This window comes from Cotesia typhae, unplaced genomic scaffold, assembly GCF_013202065.1.
Source record: "Cotesia typhae breed Kobodo isofemale line unplaced genomic scaffold, CoteBio_Ctyphae contig_48, whole genome shotgun sequence".
Classification (NCBI taxonomy): Eukaryota; Metazoa; Arthropoda; class Insecta; order Hymenoptera; family Braconidae; genus Cotesia; species Cotesia typhae.
Genome location: NW_027423756.1, coordinates 9625575 through 9643156, shown reverse-complemented (window position 1 = coordinate 9643156; position 17582 = coordinate 9625575). Strand labels below are relative to the sequence as shown.

At 28.4% G+C, this 17582-nt stretch overlaps 4 protein-coding genes across 7 annotated transcripts; all 4 read right to left on the bottom strand.

Annotated features, from left to right (window-relative positions):
• Nucleotides 1-1270: 1270 nt before the first annotated feature.
• Nucleotides 1271-3626, bottom strand: Cpr49ah (cuticular protein 49Ah). The gene is made up of 4 exons (XM_074246853.1): nucleotides 3491-3626; nucleotides 2067-2248; nucleotides 1579-1840; nucleotides 1271-1499 (listed from the first exon to the last, which is right to left on the bottom strand). Exons 1-4 carry the CDS (start codon nucleotides 3500-3502, stop codon nucleotides 1389-1391), a joined length of 567 nt encoding a protein of 188 aa, XP_074102954.1. The 5' UTR covers nucleotides 3503-3626; the 3' UTR covers nucleotides 1271-1388.
• A 2100-nt stretch (nucleotides 3627-5726) lies between these two features.
• On the bottom strand, nucleotides 5727-8427 carry LOC141529841 (uncharacterized). Its single transcript, XM_074246557.1, has 12 exons — nucleotides 8408-8427; nucleotides 8286-8340; nucleotides 8141-8200; nucleotides 8028-8072; nucleotides 7797-7955; nucleotides 7524-7725; nucleotides 7212-7369; nucleotides 6824-7120; nucleotides 6482-6680; nucleotides 6166-6409; nucleotides 5940-6016; nucleotides 5727-5860 (listed from the first exon to the last, which is right to left on the bottom strand). Exons 1-12 carry the CDS (start codon nucleotides 8425-8427, stop codon nucleotides 5814-5816), a joined length of 1563 nt encoding a protein of 520 aa, XP_074102658.1. The 3' UTR covers nucleotides 5727-5813.
• A 208-nt stretch (nucleotides 8428-8635) lies between these two features.
• LOC141530003 (folliculin-interacting protein 1) lies at nucleotides 8636-14138 on the bottom strand. 4 transcript variants are annotated; one of them, XM_074246831.1, is made up of 11 exons: nucleotides 13647-14138; nucleotides 13490-13544; nucleotides 13081-13252; nucleotides 12847-13016; nucleotides 12708-12778; nucleotides 12142-12246; nucleotides 11848-12070; nucleotides 11448-11774; nucleotides 11291-11375; nucleotides 9307-11103; nucleotides 8636-9215 (listed from the first exon to the last, which is right to left on the bottom strand). In XM_074246831.1, exons 1-11 carry the CDS (start codon nucleotides 13687-13689, stop codon nucleotides 9003-9005), a joined length of 3261 nt encoding a protein of 1086 aa, XP_074102932.1. In that variant the 5' UTR covers nucleotides 13690-14138; the 3' UTR covers nucleotides 8636-9002. The 4 variants fall into 4 exon arrangements, with proteins under 4 accessions (XP_074102932.1, XP_074102930.1, XP_074102931.1 ...); XM_074246829.1 differs by having other exon boundaries at nucleotides 13490-13516; XM_074246830.1 differs by lacking the exon at nucleotides 13490-13544 and having other exon boundaries at nucleotides 13647-14137.
• A 741-nt stretch (nucleotides 14139-14879) lies between these two features.
• Nucleotides 14880-16839, bottom strand: LOC141529840 (dnaJ homolog subfamily B member 13). The gene is made up of 6 exons (XM_074246556.1): nucleotides 16736-16839; nucleotides 16324-16554; nucleotides 15948-16095; nucleotides 15567-15744; nucleotides 15313-15484; nucleotides 14880-15150 (listed from the first exon to the last, which is right to left on the bottom strand). Exons 1-6 carry the CDS (start codon nucleotides 16837-16839, stop codon nucleotides 14880-14882), a joined length of 1104 nt encoding a protein of 367 aa, XP_074102657.1.
• Between the last annotated feature and the right edge of the window lie 743 nt (nucleotides 16840-17582).

The following is a 17582-nucleotide window of genomic DNA, read 5'->3' as shown; positions in this document are numbered from 1 at the left end:
GTCAATTTTCGAATTTTTCAGTTACAGCTAAACTACAATAAAAAAAAAAAAAATAACACTGAAGTTGACAGATATTAAAATTTTTTTGGAATTTTATAGCAATTAAATTATTAAAAAATTTCACATGTGAAAATTAATAAAAATTACAAGTGAAAATTTTTAGAAGCATTTTTTTATTGTAATTAATTTGTTAAAACAATTATTAAAATTGACAGCTGACTATACTATAAAAAAAATTACTAGAGCCATCTAGTTATTTTTTATTCAAAACCTAGTTACTGTGAAAATTGTCATCTACGTTCTTTGTCTTTACTCAAATGAAGTTTGAAGTAAAAGCCGGTGCCAGCCGCTAGTTAAATTCTTAGAATTGGCTAGCTCGACTGTTCTTAGAGTTCTATTCTCGGGTCTTTGTTTTTTATTCTACACATGATATTCGCTTGCATGCTGTTTAGTTCTTTTACGGAAATTTAACTTCGTTTCGATTTGCTTTGTTTTTTTATATTATAGTTAAACTCAGTGACTTTCTTTGTGCTTAAAAAAAAAAAAAACGTAATCAAAATATATAAAGTGATCGAATGTGTATGTTGATTTTTTTTCTTAATAATTAATCTGGTGAAATTAATTGAATTTTTTTTTTAAAAAAAATCTGAGTTAAGATTTTTTAATAGAAAAATATATCTATAAAAATTAAGCATTTGGTGAAAAAGTTTTAATTAGTGGTATTTAATTAACATAAAAGTAATAGTGAGATAATTTGGTAAGTACAAGGAATATTGATTGATATATTTTTTTTTTATAAATTATTCAATTAGATAAATTTTTTTTTGTAGTTGATATTCAAGACAGCTGAAAAAAACATCCATTACAATAATTATGGTGAGTTCAATAGTTAATTACGAAAGCAGTAAAATCGTAAGTAACTAAATATTTATAAAATTTTTATTTTTATTCGAAAGCTATGAGCATGTAAACAAAGTTCGATAAAATGTGATTATTCTTGATAAACAGGTAGATCAATTCAGAAAATTCTGCATTACTTAAAACTAAAAATAATTATTCAAAAATTTAATATGTATATATATATATATATATATATATATATATATATATATATATATATATATATATATATATATATATATATATATATATATTTATTTTATAAAATTCAGTTTATCTCTATAAAAAATACATTTACATGATAAAGTACAAAATAATAGTAATAAAAGTAAAATACAGAGAATCATTCAGTACTATCATCTCGATCGATGAATGAAAAACACGTTAAAACATATAAAAAAAAATATTTATTGAAATTGAGTTGACAGTCCACTATCGTAGTCTTCATTTCACGTTTTATTTATTAAAACAAATCAATTATTTTAAATTTACTCTTTAATTAATTCTTTATAGACGGTATTTTTGTTGTCTTCGTGTCTGTCGATCTGTTGGTTGTAAGGTTGTTGTTGTTTCAACTGTTGTTCATGAGCTGACTCTTCCTGTAAAACCAAAAAAAAAAAAAAAAATTAGCAAATCACTATCAATAAATCTAAAATGAATGAATCAATCAACAGTAACCTGTTGCTTTCTAATCCCAGCGTAAATAAGATCCAGTCCTTTTTGGATTTCTTCGCTGACTGGTGGTGGTGTTGGAATATGATCACCAATAGGATGGAATCCAGTTTCATCAGCAGTGTAATGCACAGAAATTAATTGACCTTCAGGGCTTGTGTAAGAGTAGCTTCCCATTTGTACCAGTGATTCGATCTTGTCTTCACCCTCGCCTGAACTCTTGATGTATCCACTCTCTTCAGAGATTATATTGTTGCCAGTCTCGTAGCTAAGTAAATTAGATAAGAAAGTACTAAGTTAATAGTGTGCTGTTTTATATGATGTAATACACATCGATAGATAAAGTAAACGACCAGTAATACGTGTATCATCTATGTACCAAGATTGGGATCATTAAAACTATAGTTCAAGGATCTTCTTTACTTTTAAATAACAAGTTAAGGGAGTGGTAATAAGAAGACGAAGAAAAAGTTAACACTCCCATTGACTTTTACCTTGCTCGGTATGTTCCATCATGTTCCTGCTCTTTATTCCACTGCAAGATTGGAATAAACGTTGTTGTGCTGAATTGCCTGTCATTGTTTTGCGGTCTTTGTTGATCATCATCTTGGTATTGTTGCTGGCGGCCCTGATATTGATTTTGGGCGAGTGCAGTACCAGCGACCACCAATAAAACCTAAATTAAAATAAAAAAATTTACACATTAAATAATCATCATTATATTTTTAATTACAATATACTTCACTTGAATTTATTATCAATATAAATTCAAAGCAATAAAAATAAATGAAAGTTTAAACGCTTTAAGAAGATTAAAAAAATGAAAGTTATCCTCGATAATATCAAATGGATTTAAAAAATATAATTTATCGGTAATAAATATTGAAACTGATAATAATTGAAGATGAAGATGAAGAAACAGCAATAATGGAGTTTGGGAAAGCCCAACTACCCGGTACACTACATTACAGCAGTATGAGATAAAATTATGTAACGCGATGCAATATAACGGAATGGAATATAAAAAGTCTATGGCATTATAAATGCTCTGCGATGACTCGCAACCTCCTACTATGACTTCCCGGTTTAGTTTGGGTAGTGCAAGGTATGGTATTAATCTCAGCAGGCCACACCGGAGATGAGTGAAAGTGAAAACTAAATGCCAACCTGGGTCATTTAACTCGTGACCTGCTAACCCATCAGCCCATAGCCATATATACATATATTTAAATGATCGTATTTGAAACCCATCCCCTTTTATTTGCTGAAATATTTATTAGCTCGAATGTTAAAACACCGAGACGTGTAGTAGAGTCTTTATCTAATTACAAATGTTACGGTGTTGCCGCAAAAACATTTAGATAAAGATCGACATCGAGATAAATCAATGAGAGCTTTATTCAAATTTATATTAAATGTGATTTAATAATTAAATGGAGAAATGGATAAAGTTATCAAGCGTAACCATCTCAGTTAATCACTAGTCAATCTTTTGTTGCTTTACATTCTATTGTTTTTTATTTCATTTTTTCTATTTTTTTCGTCAAACATTTTTTATCTTCAAGCATCAACTCTCACTTTCTTTTACTATTTTAATTATTGATTTGTTCTTTAATTTATATAAATTAAATAATTTATATAAACTATTAAGTTTATTACATCGATGATTTTTCTATGACATTATTAATATTTCAATTAAAATAATTATTTGATAATAAACCGGTATTAAGAATTAATTTTATTATCTGAAAAAAATTACTTTAACTAATGAATTAATTATAAATTTTTTAATTAATTATTTAAAAAAATAAAATCAGATTTTTTATAGTCAAATTTATTTTAATTTGAAACTCTCAAGTTTTGAGTGCAAGTAATGTAATAAAATAAAATTTATCAAATGAAATGAAGCGTAACTTACGAAGAATCTCATAGTGTATCCTGAAAGCTCAAAACTCACAAAAATAAATACTAAAAATACCGTGAGTTGTCGGTAAATAAATAAATAAAACCAAGTATTGGTACGAAAGATCGGTTTTGGATTAAAAAATAATCAGCGAACTGCGAAGAAGCAACACTGAACTGTGTTTTTGAACAGGAAAGAAATCACCTTTTATACTTACTCTCACTTTATCCCTTCTTCGGAAGATCCATGAATTATGAAGGTAAATGTATGTGGATTACACACAGGTCGACGCCTATGTGTATGCTCTTCTCCCATCCCTACAAGACATAGGACACTTGCATTCTCATTGCAGGTATGAATAATTTTAGCTATATAAGTTGTAATAAAAGAATAAACGCCTCTGTAATTTACGGCAGCATCACTTCCAACAGCAGCAGCAAGTCTTTAATCCTTACTATATTTACTCCGACGCATACTTGCAATATTTAGTATCTCTACCTTAAAGCGCATCATGCGAATTCCTCGTCAATCAAATGTCTCGTTCAACGTCACTCATACTTTTTTATAATTTACAATATATAATTTCTATTACATTTATTTATATTGTCTCATCAGCATCAATTAAGTGTACGAGCTTTCAGTTTTATCAACTGTCCGTATCTATCCTATATTCTATTACAGATAATTAAAGGTCACTTTCTTTTACTTGTTTAAATAGCAATATTAATTAACTTTTACCGGTGTATTATAAATATAAATTTAAATAATCCTAATGATGCTAATTAAACGTGTACACACAAATTATGAAATTTAATTCCAGACATAGAGATTAATCATTAAAAATTGTACATGACATAAGTACATAAATTTCTCTCAAGCTATTTATCTTTATTTGATTTTTTTTTCTCATATACTTTTTTTATATTTATTTATTTATAAATAATATAATGTATTGCGTAGTCATTACTGATTCATGTCGACGATTATTCTATTGATGTTTTAAACATATGTTAGGTAATTTATTTATCAACCATCTTATTTTCCGGCACAATTTCGTCTACTCAGTTATTCTTTCCATAATTTGTTTTTTATCATAACTAATTTTATTACAAGTCATTAAAGATTTGACATTAAAAATTTTTAAATAAATAAGTACATAATATGTTTATTACATAAATTTATTTCACACTTAATCGATTTATTTATACTTATGATAAAATTGCTTAATAAATAAAAGTACAATAAAATAATTTCTTAATCTTAAAATTTTTCAGAAAAAAAAAATTTTTATTCAATTAATCATTTTTATATATAAAAATATTTAAATCAATTTTTATAGACAATCTTTTATTTTTATTCAGTTCATTTAACAATTCTTCTTTAAATTTCATTTAAATTTATAGAAAAAATTAAAATATAAACGAATTAAATTTATTAAGGTAATTAAAAGTAAATTTATTTTTACAATAATTTAAAAATGATTTATTTTTTGTCATGTACAAGTGTTAAGTATTAACAGCAAATAAATTATGGAAATAATGTGAAGACATATCGATAGAATTAATTAACTCAGTAACAGTGATGATACAAGAATAATCTGAAGCCCCATTAAATGGTCTCATAATCGAGTACCATATATATAAATCATATCCACCTTTCCACAAAGGTTCAGTACACTTGGTCACACCGTAATAGTCGTCGTCGGCTTGCTCGTAATATATGTAATGATATTTCGTAACAGTAAAGACGATGTGATGCTGAAGATACTTGCACCAGGGGAATTGAGCTAAGTGTGAGGAAGCGACCGTTACTTTCACATGGCCTTCGTAAATGTGGATCCATGGAATTCAGAAGCTGACATAAATGACTGATCTTCGGGATCTTTGATATTCACCCAGGGCGACTGATTGTACTTCCATAGTATTTATATTTATATTTTTTTCTGCACTGATCCTCCGATAATAATATATAGTTTAGCAACTTAAAGTCTGCCGCCTCATCGCAATTCGATTTGCTCAAAGACTCATTCTTTTTGCATTATTTTTTTCACCCTTTGTTACGAAATGCTTTTAAGACCGTTAAATATCCAATGTTCGCCTTGCTTTCTCTCAAAATCGCTCATTTTATTTATTTTTTTCCAATTCATTAAAATTTTATTTGTCATAAAAAATGTCAATTATTAAAATATAAAATATTAAGTGCTAATAAATAACACTAAATATTTGAAAAATAAATTTCATTGCCTTCACGAGGAACATTTTGAAACAAAAAATTTTTAATAATAATTATAATTATGTATCTTACAATTCCTTTTTTTTTTTTATCTTTCAAGCAAAAATTATTTACCTGCTATACAATAACTTTGTGGATATGCATTACACGTATCTGTAATTATTTAAACAATCAGATAATTTGAAAAATAACAGCCGATCAGGCGTTCACGAATAAATTTTTTAAATTTTACCTTGACCCATGTCTGACAGCAATTGAGGACAGGGTTGGTCACACGGCAATGCCTCCAAAGTACCCGGAGGAATGTAACTGAAAGTTCAATTCATTTTTAAGACATTATTTTTCCAGCAAAAAAAAATAAATAAAAAAGGATTATTGAACAATTTATCACTTCATTACAATATGAATAACTTTGAATAATAATAAATCTAATCATTGTTATTGTAGTAAAAAAGCACCTTTGGTTGTAAATGGTATTGTCTTCCATAAGTGTGAGCGGTGGGTGATACTCAATCCTCTGAGCCCACGGTTTTTCGCGCGGTAAGCAATCCACGGGCTGATAACTCAGTCGCATAGTTGTAGCTTCTTCAAAAGGAATATCAGGCGGTCGGTACCTATTGTCTGTGGGGGGCTTGAATGACTTGCTTTTTATCAACCCTTGAAGATCGTTGGGACAGTATGATAATTTATGCGTAGTGCAACCTAGACGAAATTTGATTCATTCATTTTTATTCAATAACAAATTTAAAACAATTTATATTGACTTTTAATTACACTCAAGAGGTAAAGACGAAAAGCCGAGATTATCCTCTGGTTTCGAAGCTGTTGGTCCAGGTTCACTGCACTTCCATGAAAAATCTTTCTTTTGTGTCGTTAATTTTTGCATTGGTCCACTTTCTAACCAATTTTTTATAGAAGAGCTCGGTAGGATTGGTTCTTCTGGTTTCACTCCGTAATTTCCCAAATAACTCAGCTAAATTCATTGTAAATTAATAATTAAATCAATTATACTAAAATATACGAGTCATTTGAAACCTTTAGTATATAAATTATTTCTAAAAATTATTTTTCAGCTTCTTATAAAGCTAAGAAATAATAATTTAAAAATAAAATCACCTTATAAACAGTATCATCATTCAATGGACCTTTAGAAAATTCGCTAGGTCTCGCAACAGGTCTGATTGGCTTCCTCTGAACGTTATCTCCGCAAGCGAAATAACTGAGCTTATAAGTAGTTTTTTCATCAAAACCTTCTCCAGTGTTCAATAAATTTTTCGTCTGTTTAACAGAGTGACTGAACGGTTTTCTGATGCGTTGATTATTCGGCCAATAGCTTAAGTTATAAACCGTGGTGTCATCAAGCGGTGTTGATGGCACTTGATACTGTACTTTTTGATTCCACGAATGGATTTCCTAACAAAATAGAATTCGATGTTAATTAAAAAAGAACGTACAGGCTAACTATCAGCAGAAGACGAGTAGAGTATTGAGCGTAAATAAATACCTTGGACGGTGTTTCGTAAGGCCAATAACTGAGCTTGTAAGTAGTTTTTTCATCCATCGGAACGTCACTCTTGGTATATATTTTCTTTGGTTTGAAAGATTCTGGTACTGAAATGCGACAGCCTGATTCGTAATAGCTTGACTTGTAGGTCGTTTTATCTTCAGGTATAAATATAAAAATGATTTATTTTAGTTCTTTATTAAAAAAAAAAAAAAAAAAACTCATTAGAGAAATATTAGTCAATGTTTATTTTTTTTTTTTTTTTTTTTAGAATTTTTAATTATATTTATTTTTATTACTTATTTCAATTACCATCTATAGAGGCACAAGGACAGCGTAAGTTGGTTGACGCTTTGAAAGGTTTAGATCGTGCAATACACTTCCATGTATAAGCATCTTTGCTTGTTGTATTATCTTGGATTGGTCCTCTGCCTAGCCATTGTTGAACTGCTCTCCACAGCCCTGATTCATTCGGAATTTCTCGTTTCACAGACCAATTACCTAAATAACTTAGCTTGATAAAAAAATTAATTGTTAATTTTTTTTATTAATTAATTAATTGATGAGCTAAATTTTTAATGTTACTTTATGAATTGTTTCGTCATTTAATTTTCCATCGCCAACTGTCAGAGAATCTTCTGGAAGTACCGGCTTGACCGAATTTCCACTTGGTGTTGGTCCGTCTAAAAAGGACAATTTATAGGTTGTATCAGCTTCAAACGGTATGTCGTTGCACCAATAATACTGTTGATGAAAGATTAATATTACTGTTGTTTAAATTAAAAATAAAATTATTTTATTAATTTTTTTATTTACTCGGACGGGTTTGAATGATTTTGGAACGGAAGGTTGAACATATTTCTGGAATAATTAAATATTTTAGGACAAGTTTATAAAAGTAGTAATTAGAAAATTTATTTATGATTTACGAGGTACGCTGGTTGAGGATTAGAGCAACAGCAACAATTACATGTGTCTTCATGACCTAACTGTCGATAAAAAATTAGAAACTGATTAAATCCATGTGTTTATAAATTAAAAAAAATTATTGAGAAATATTTAGTTAAAATTTACGCAAATAGTATTTCTTATCGTGATTATTGAATGGGGAATTTCTGATCGCGTTACTCTACAAATTAAATATAATAATTTTAGTAAATAAATATAAATTAATACTTGACTTAAATTTTACTTACGGCGCTGGACAAATTTCCATATTAAAAATAATTGTTAAAAAAAAAAATTATAAAATTTAGGTGTTTAAAAATAATTGACAATTACTTGAAGTTTTCGTTTTAATAAAAGTTATAAATTTGTACAGCTAAAATAAAACTATTCAGGGTGTACAATAATTACAAAACAGTCTCATGTAAAAAATAGTTTATTATCGTATTTATACATATTATTATTAAATAAATCTTTTATCAATGTGTACTTTTAAAAAGCTACCAGCTTATAAACACACAATTAATTTTTTGCCGGAATAAATCTTGATTTAAAAAAATTTTAAATTGCACAAATACAACAATGATCAAAAATATATTTACTTTTTTCAACAGTATTAAAAATTTACCATCACAATGTCAAGTTTATATAAAATTATTAATTAATAAATATAAATTTAAATAATCACATTACGTATACTATTTTTGAAACTACATGTATGAGAGCATCAAGTGAATTTCAATATTAAAAATCTTTTCACAGCAATATTAATTATTCATATTAATCATTCATTCATCTTAATCTTTGAAATAAAGTATTAATAATATTTATAACTAAATTAAAATCTTAAGTAAGCATTAGCCCAAATCGTTGGGCAATTTGTGGTGAATGAGTGGTAGCAACAGCGAGTAAAAGTGGCAAATCGGCAGCATCAAGGTCTAGAGTATTCGTTAAATTTGACAAGCTCATATCACAAACATCTCCAGTCATTAGTAACTTAGCCAGTACTTCGCTTCTCAGCCATATTTCTCGCATTTTATTTTCCAGTAGATTCAAACACTGAAACAAATAATAAAATTAATAAATATCATCAATTATTTAATTAATTAATTTAAAAAAAAAAAAAAAAAAAAAAAAATTTAATACTCACATGTCCGGGTGACCTATATTTAGTCCATAAATAAACGAAAGCCTCGAGCATGTTTGAAACCAACGCAGACATGCCAATGGGTAGTAAAGGACTTTGAATCGGTGAATTATTGGATATAAGTCCAACTTGCCAATTGTCAACATCAGCAAGTACACAAAGTGACTCGGAAATAGTGTGATCAACCATTGGAAATTGTGTATTAATACTCATTTCTTCTCTCAATTCATCAACCAACCGTTCTACCGCTTCATCTTTTTCATCATCAGTTTTCCGCTCTTTACAATCATTCTTATCCTTGTTTTTAATTAATCCCTGTATGACTAGACCTGACGTGTACCCTGAATCTAATTTACAATTATTCATAACTTTAGTAACGGTTCTACGCAAAAGTGTGTCTGTAAATCCGGTTACTTGTTCAAAATTATATTTATTATTTGATTTGTTAGCATTAATGACTTTAGATCTTGGCATTGGTAGTTCAATTACATTATTGGCTTCTAATAATTCATCAAGTGAGTCAATTCCTCTTGAATAGACGGTAACTTTTTCTTTGCTTCCACCGGCATTGCCACTGCTATTACTACTGCTACTACCAGCACGTGTACTAACAGAATTACCGCAAGTTCTTAGTACTTCAGTAGCATTTGTAGGCGTTTCTAACAAGAGCTTACCGCTTTCGTAACTGGTACTTCCGCTACCGTTGCATTTTGGACAAAGGCCAAGAAAATTCGTACGATCTTTCTGCCCGAACGATGTACCTGGTTGCCTTTGCTGAATACTTTTCGATGATTCTGGAAAATTTCTTTGCAAAATTTTACGCAACACACCTTCTGGTAGCTGAGCTGATGTACTCGGAACCCGATTAAATGCAAGAGAACATTGACAATTATTGTTAATATTAATATTATTATTATTAGGACTATTTAAATTATCTGTTGAAGGAATATTATCACCAAGTGTTTTATCTTCGCCACCAAGTGTAAAAAATACTTGATTTTGTTTATTTTCATCTTGTTGCTGCTGAGTATATTCAACTTGAGAGTAGTAAACTTCTGTTGTTGCATTAGACGCACAACTCTCTTGAATATTATCGTGTAAAAATGAAAATTTTTGTGCCAATGTCGGGGATTCGGAATCACTCCAATCATTTTTCTGCTCAAAATCATCAGCCCTTAATAATAATCCACTTGGAAAATTTTTATCTTTATCTAAAGTACTATTTTGCGATTCTATTTCGCTGATTATTATTTTTACCGAACTTGAAGTTTCTTCTTTGTCGGAATCATTTGAACACATTGTTGAGTAATCAGTAACTAAATCGTCTTGACAAGATTCAAGCTTTAACGGCAACTTGGTTGTTTCCGGCTTTAAATAATTAAGATTTTTGTGCAAACTTACGGTTTTACGTAATTTTGGAATGTTCAAATTAACACGTGTCTTGTTAATACTTTTAGCTTCTGAATTAGTTGTTAATGGGTTGCTTTTACCGTCATTGGATCTTGATTTAAATGAATGTTTAAGTTTACTGCTCTTGGTAATTGATTTTCGTTGCAAAATTTCAATAGCTTTTTGTACTTCTTCCTCAGGTGAATAGCGCACCTCATAATTTTTTTTAACAATTGCACTTCGTAAAAAGTATGACAAAAATGTTAGGATTGCATTTATAAGTGTTTCTTTTTCTGGGTCACCAATAATTACTGTATTGACAAATTTAACTGGATTACCTAGTGTTCCATATAAATCACCCAATTGACCCCACAGTGGATTATATGGATATTTTAATTTTATGTTTTCTATCTGAAATCAAAAAATTTTGTTCGGTAAAATAAAATTTAATAAATTAATTTTTAAATCAACTAAGATTAAAAAAAAAATATTTCTCTTTTTTTAAATATTTTATAAATTGTACAAGACAAAAAAAATTTCAAGCAGTTTGATACTTTCTCTTTACAACTATAAATTAAAAAAAAAAAAAAATGATTACCAGTGTATTATCGTGTGATAACATTATGGTATTGACCCAGCCAAGATGATAAGTTAAAACAGCTGTTACAAGTGTACTGAGAAAGCTAAAAACATAAAATAACTCAATATTAATGAATATCGTAAATGACAATCCAATCCTGATGAATAAACCTTACAAGTTGGTTGATTTAGTGTCAATCTTATTTAATAACATAGACATTTGATGAAAACTACGGGACAACATATTAACTCGTATTTCCATACAAACAGAGGAGTTAAGCAATACTTGATGCCATATAGATGGTATTCCAATGTTCTCTGTGGTCATAAGCAACCGCAGTAACCAGAGAGTGCACCGTAATGCGGTCTGGTGAAGTCTCACAGTCGATCCTTTGCGATCAAAATTTATTTTTCTCCTCGTAGGCTGGATGCAGGCATAGCACAATCGGTTCAACATCGCTTCAAGCTGAGCCGCGTGCTCCAGAAGTCTTACTTTCATCAACCTATGCCCAAAAATTTAAATAAATTCATAATAACTGCGTAAAACAAAACAATTTATCATTTAAAAATACATACCGCTCTTGGCCGAGTGTTAGTTTAATCAAAATAGCCAATCCGAGTCTTGTTTTATGTCTTCGTATATTAAAATCACCGGATGTATCGCCACATGGTTGAAATCCAAATATTTCATCTGACTCAGTGATACTTAGCGACGTCGACATGGCTCGTAGCCATCGTCTACGTAGGCTTGATAAACTACCAAATCCTGACGACAAATTGCTATCTATTGACTGCGAACCTATTTTTTAAAATAAAAAAAATATATATTTTTTTTTTTAGTTAATATATTTATGTAAGCAAACAACTTACTTCCCAATAAAGGAACATCTATGTCCCATCCACTACAAGTACTTGAACAAGTTGAACTTTTTCTTAAGCTACCCGTTGATAAATTACCCGAACTCGGTGATGAAACTAAAAAATTATTATTATATTAAATTGAATGAATAATTATAAACTAGCAACCTTGGAGTCACTATGTGACTGCCGTGACTTGTGAAATATAAATAACTAAAATTTTGCTTTATTAAACAATGACTTTTGTTAAATTGCATTGTACTTTTTTAAATATTGACGTTTTTAAAGATATAAGCTCATCCCGGTATTACTCGTCAAGAGCTTTCATTTGAGTACCCACATGCATTTTTTATATATTTTTCATATATACCTATATATAAAATATATAAATATATGAAAAAATGATGTAGGTACTCAAATGAAAGGTTTCGATGAGTGTAATGTCGGGGTGAGCTTATATGTTTAAAAATGTCAGTAGTTAACAAGATACAAGGTTTCTTAATTCTTAATTATGTATCTAGAGATTGAGCATTTTCGAATGCAGCCTAAATAATAGATAATTCAATAAAAATACTTACGATTATTACGAATACTTCCATTACTAGAATTAGAATCATGACTACCCAGCGTTTCATCTGACAATCTTCCACTGTAAAGTGAATATAAAATAATAATAAAGTAAAAAATAAATAAAGTTATTAAAATATAAAAAATTACATCTGTTTATGAGGATAATGGTCAGAAGCAGGAAAAACTTTACAGCACATAATACATTTAGTATTATCAAAAGTGTGAACTTTGAACAAAGGTCCTCTGTATGTCATCGCTACTGTGCCAAATATCATTTCGCTCAACAGACTCAGATTATCACAAGGATACTTTTCATTCTGAATAAAGCAAAATAAATAAAATCATTTTAATGATAATTATTAAGTAAAAAAAAATTATTACCTCCTGCGGTAATCCATTTCCGTTTCTTGGACATGAATTGTCATCATGTGACTTGGTATTTCCATTTATTTTATTAGATACTGAGTCAAACAATAATCTTCTTCCTCGCCACTCACACTCACGGAACAATAATATTCTTATTTGATCAGGCCTAAATTTAAGTTTGTTCTTACTGAAATAAAAAATACATTTTAGTTAATTTTTTTTCAAGGTGTAATTTGGTTGAAAAATAATCCATTAAATTATTTGACATTGATTTTTTTCAGGAGCATAAATAAAAATTTATGCAAAAAAATAATTTAAAATTGAAGACAAGTAGTGACATAAATCATTGAGTGCAAAACATATGAATGAGATCGAAAGATAACAAAGTCTTCGGAGTAATAAAAATAAATAACTAAATACTTACACTAGTGTGTAGATGTGTATTGTAAAGCTAAATATAACAATACAAATTGTACAAACTAATGGATAAATAATAAGATAAATTAAGCAGACTGAATGACAAAAGCTGTGTTAAAAAAAGTGACAGCACAGATCTGTATATGTGTATTTATAATTCTTACCAATCACGAGGAGGAAATTCGATCTTGAATGGCAGTAAATCATCAAAATTTCTGCAATTATTTTTTTTCCCAACAAATAATTTATCGAAGAAAGGCATTATAAATTTACAATAAATATTATTTAATGATTACGATTCCGCATCTCGTGATTAAAGCTAGATTTACGGTCTACCACCGCGGCAGGAAACTGTCCTATACATATTCACAATTTATAAAGTAAACTGTAAATAAAGTCACGTGCATCACAGTCATATGATTCCCACGAGATAATTACCACCACTTTCAGATAATATTGTACTACACTCTCTTCTCAGCAATACTTCCATTAATAATTGCTAGATAAATATTTATCTCGCGGAGACTGACGTCATGAGGTAAAAATCAAAGTATGATATTATTCACGTGATTTAATCTCTCTCTTGAGTAAACGATCTGGGTCACTTGATTTTATTATACACATATCGGTTCGTGTATTTACAGATAGAAGTACAGGTATTAATAAAATGATTGACTTTTCGTTGTTGTTATTTCGTACTTATCAATAATAAATATAAGGTATAACTGTTAAAATTCTGAGGTAGTAATGGACACTTGAAAAACTTTGGTGAATACAGTAGAATTCATTTCTACCGAGTGCTGATAAAATATTTAAAATTTTCTTTTTTTATTGTTTATAAAATTATTTTATTGTTAATTTTTTTTTAACATTAATTATCAATAATTTCGTTAAATTTTATTAAAACTCCATGAGTGTATAAAATATTGCTGGAATTTTTAATGACAATTAGGATTTAATATTTTGGAGCAATATTCTACATAAAAATCCCTATAAAATTATTTTGCAAGAGAATAAAAATTTTAAGATCAATAAAAATTAAAATTTAAAACACAATACTAAAGTTAGCTGACGTTTTTAATTTTTTTATTTTTTTTCATTTATTAAATTATAACAAAAAAAAATTTTTTTTAAATTGCATGTGTAATTTTTAAAATTTTCTACATGGTGAAATTTTTTCTTTTAATTTTTTTTAAAATAATTTTTCAATAAAATAAATTTTTAAATGTCAGCTAACTTAGCTTTCATATTTAAAATATACTGTAAATTTTTTATTATAGGAGAAAAAAACAATATTTTTTTATTATTAAAATTAACATTTCAAAACTAACTAAAATTTTTTTTAATAGCAAAATAGAAATTATTTTTTCTAATGATATTTTTTAGAAAAAAAGATTTTATAAATTTAAATTCCGACGAATTAAAATATTATCATCAAAACTTTTTTGTAATCGAGGAGCTGACAAAAATTGATTAAAGTATTTACTGTGATCAATATTTAAATTTTCCTGAGTGGTTTTTCCAAGTGCTTTTTCAATGTAATATTTACTTGCAATCGGCAAATAAACTGGAAACTCGATTTTAAAATTTATTACAAAGTCACCGCGTTCTTTTACATCCTTTACAAGAGGTAGTCCTTCGTTGGGTATGCATTTCCGATAGTCTGGCCTGTAAAAAGTAAAAATTTTCCGGGGTTTTATGACCCTCGTAAATTATGAAAGCGAGTCAAATAGATCAAAGATTTCCGTTCTTTTATTTCAGTGCGCTTTAATGGCAAATAAAAATTTCAACAATATAATTTATTGAACGAAAAGAAATTTTTTTACGTACGTGACTATTGAAGTTATCGGCACGCGAATAATTCTATCGTCTAGAGTATTTACAATAATAACTGTACCAACGAGTGCATCTTTTAAAGAAATTGAAGCCGTCATTAGCAAATTATCACCTTCTCTCCGAAATATCTCATGCGGGCTGTCTTCAGTGACAAATATTATGTCCGCTGTAATAATATATAGCACGTAACACCGTAAAATTGTTTTATGAAAGAATTTTTAATAAAATAAATAAACCGATTTATTCACCAGGTATTCTATCTAGATTTTGATCACCTTCTTCACTAAAGACAATTTCCGTTCCTGTCGGAAGACCTGGTTTTATGGATATAGGAAGAATTTTTTCTTCTAAAACAGTATTCATTTCTTCTCTATTGACAATTACTCGTTTTTGTATCTTTATTTCTTTTAAAGTACCAAAAAATATCTAAAAAATTATAAATAGAAACAAAATAACTAAATAAAAATGAAATAAGCAGATATTTAAAAATTTTTATGATTTTTCTTATTGACAAAATTATTAAAAAAAAAAAAATTAAAATTAAATTTAATTAATGGAAAACAAAAATAAAAAAATTATCAAATGTCTGCTGATTTAATTATCATAACAAATAAACACACAATAATTACCTCTTTCAATGTCAATGCTAAAGATTTTTTAATAGGGTCATCTTTGGGTTTATTGGCTGTCCATTTTTTATAAATAATTTCCATTGTCTGGGGGTCATTGAGAATATTAACCAGATCACCGTAAGGATTTAGCGTTCCAAAAAAATCTCTGGAATATTTGCAAATCAATTACCACCTATCGCATGTCATTGAGTGTTAAGTATTGTAGACTCATACTTATGTATATACATGTAAAAATATGTAGCAATAAAAGGAGTAAATATGTCGTTACACCGCATAAAAATAACTTACGGGGCAAATACCAACAGCTTTTTATAGAGTTACAATAAAGAGGTAAGTTTTGTCGTAAAAGCTAAGCCGGGTTAAAGCTTTGTACCTTAAAGTACGTTGTGGTTCCCCATGGAATACATAGGGTGGTATATGACCATTTGGTCCTGAGATTCCTCTTTTCAGGCCCGTCTCACCGTACTGGTCATGGATAGCTCGCTTGAGTGGATCTGAAAGGACTTCGTACGCCTCAGCTACCAGAGCTAAAACTTCTTTAATATTCTCATTCCTCTTACTTTTTCTCCCGGGATTCTGATGACGTATTGCCAGACGTCTGAAGCTAAAAGATAATGTTTTGTTACAGAATACTTATTCTTGTTTTTTTATTACTTATTTTTTTTTCTTGTAATTATTTCTACGACCACCAAAAAAAAATTTATTAAAAAGTTTTATTCAATTGTCTGTAATCCTCCAATAGTGAAAAAAAAAAAAAAATTAGATACATTTGCAAACATATTTACGCTTTTTTTATGTCGAAATCATTGCAATCTCTGTTCAACTCTAATACTCCATAATAATCCGTATCGAATTTTTGTTTAAAATGGTTAAAGTTACTTGAATGCATTGTGTCGTCAAAAATAATATTTTATCAATAAAATTTCATTATTCTTTTATTACAGAGCGATAAAACTTAAACATAAAATGAAAAGTTTTATTTTATTTTATTATATATATATATATATATATATATATATATATATATATATATATATATATATATATAAATGGCTATCGTAAAAAAGACAAAAATAGAATTGAACACAGCAGCATGATAACTACCGACAATCGGCAGTCCTTTGTCGAGAACAATCGGAAGTGTAGCATACAAGAGTGAGACGCAAAGAGATGGACCGAGGGAGACCAAGCTATTGCTGAAAGCTTTTTTTTTTTTGTTACTATTAAAAAACAAAAGAGACATTCGACATTAACCACGGAACGGTTGACAATCGAGATCATATATATGTATTGATTTTAACAGAGATTGTTCATTATTTTATTTAATTATAACAACTGAGGATTATTATTTGCAACCATAGTTACGTTTATCGTCAGACCAAGTTCGTTTAAAATTAGTAACACTAATTTTTATTTTTATTCAGTTTTGTAATTGACAGTTGTGATTATTATAATTTATTCTAAGCCCATTGTCTCTGTAAGAAGTAATTTAACCTAAAATTCAGCCGCAATAATGAGTAATTATCAGTTTGTTGTATTCTCAGGCAAAAGTAAGTATTTTATTTTTATTTATTTAATTTTTTTTTTTTTTTTTTTTATTACTATTGTTATTGACAAAATAATTTTATCAGA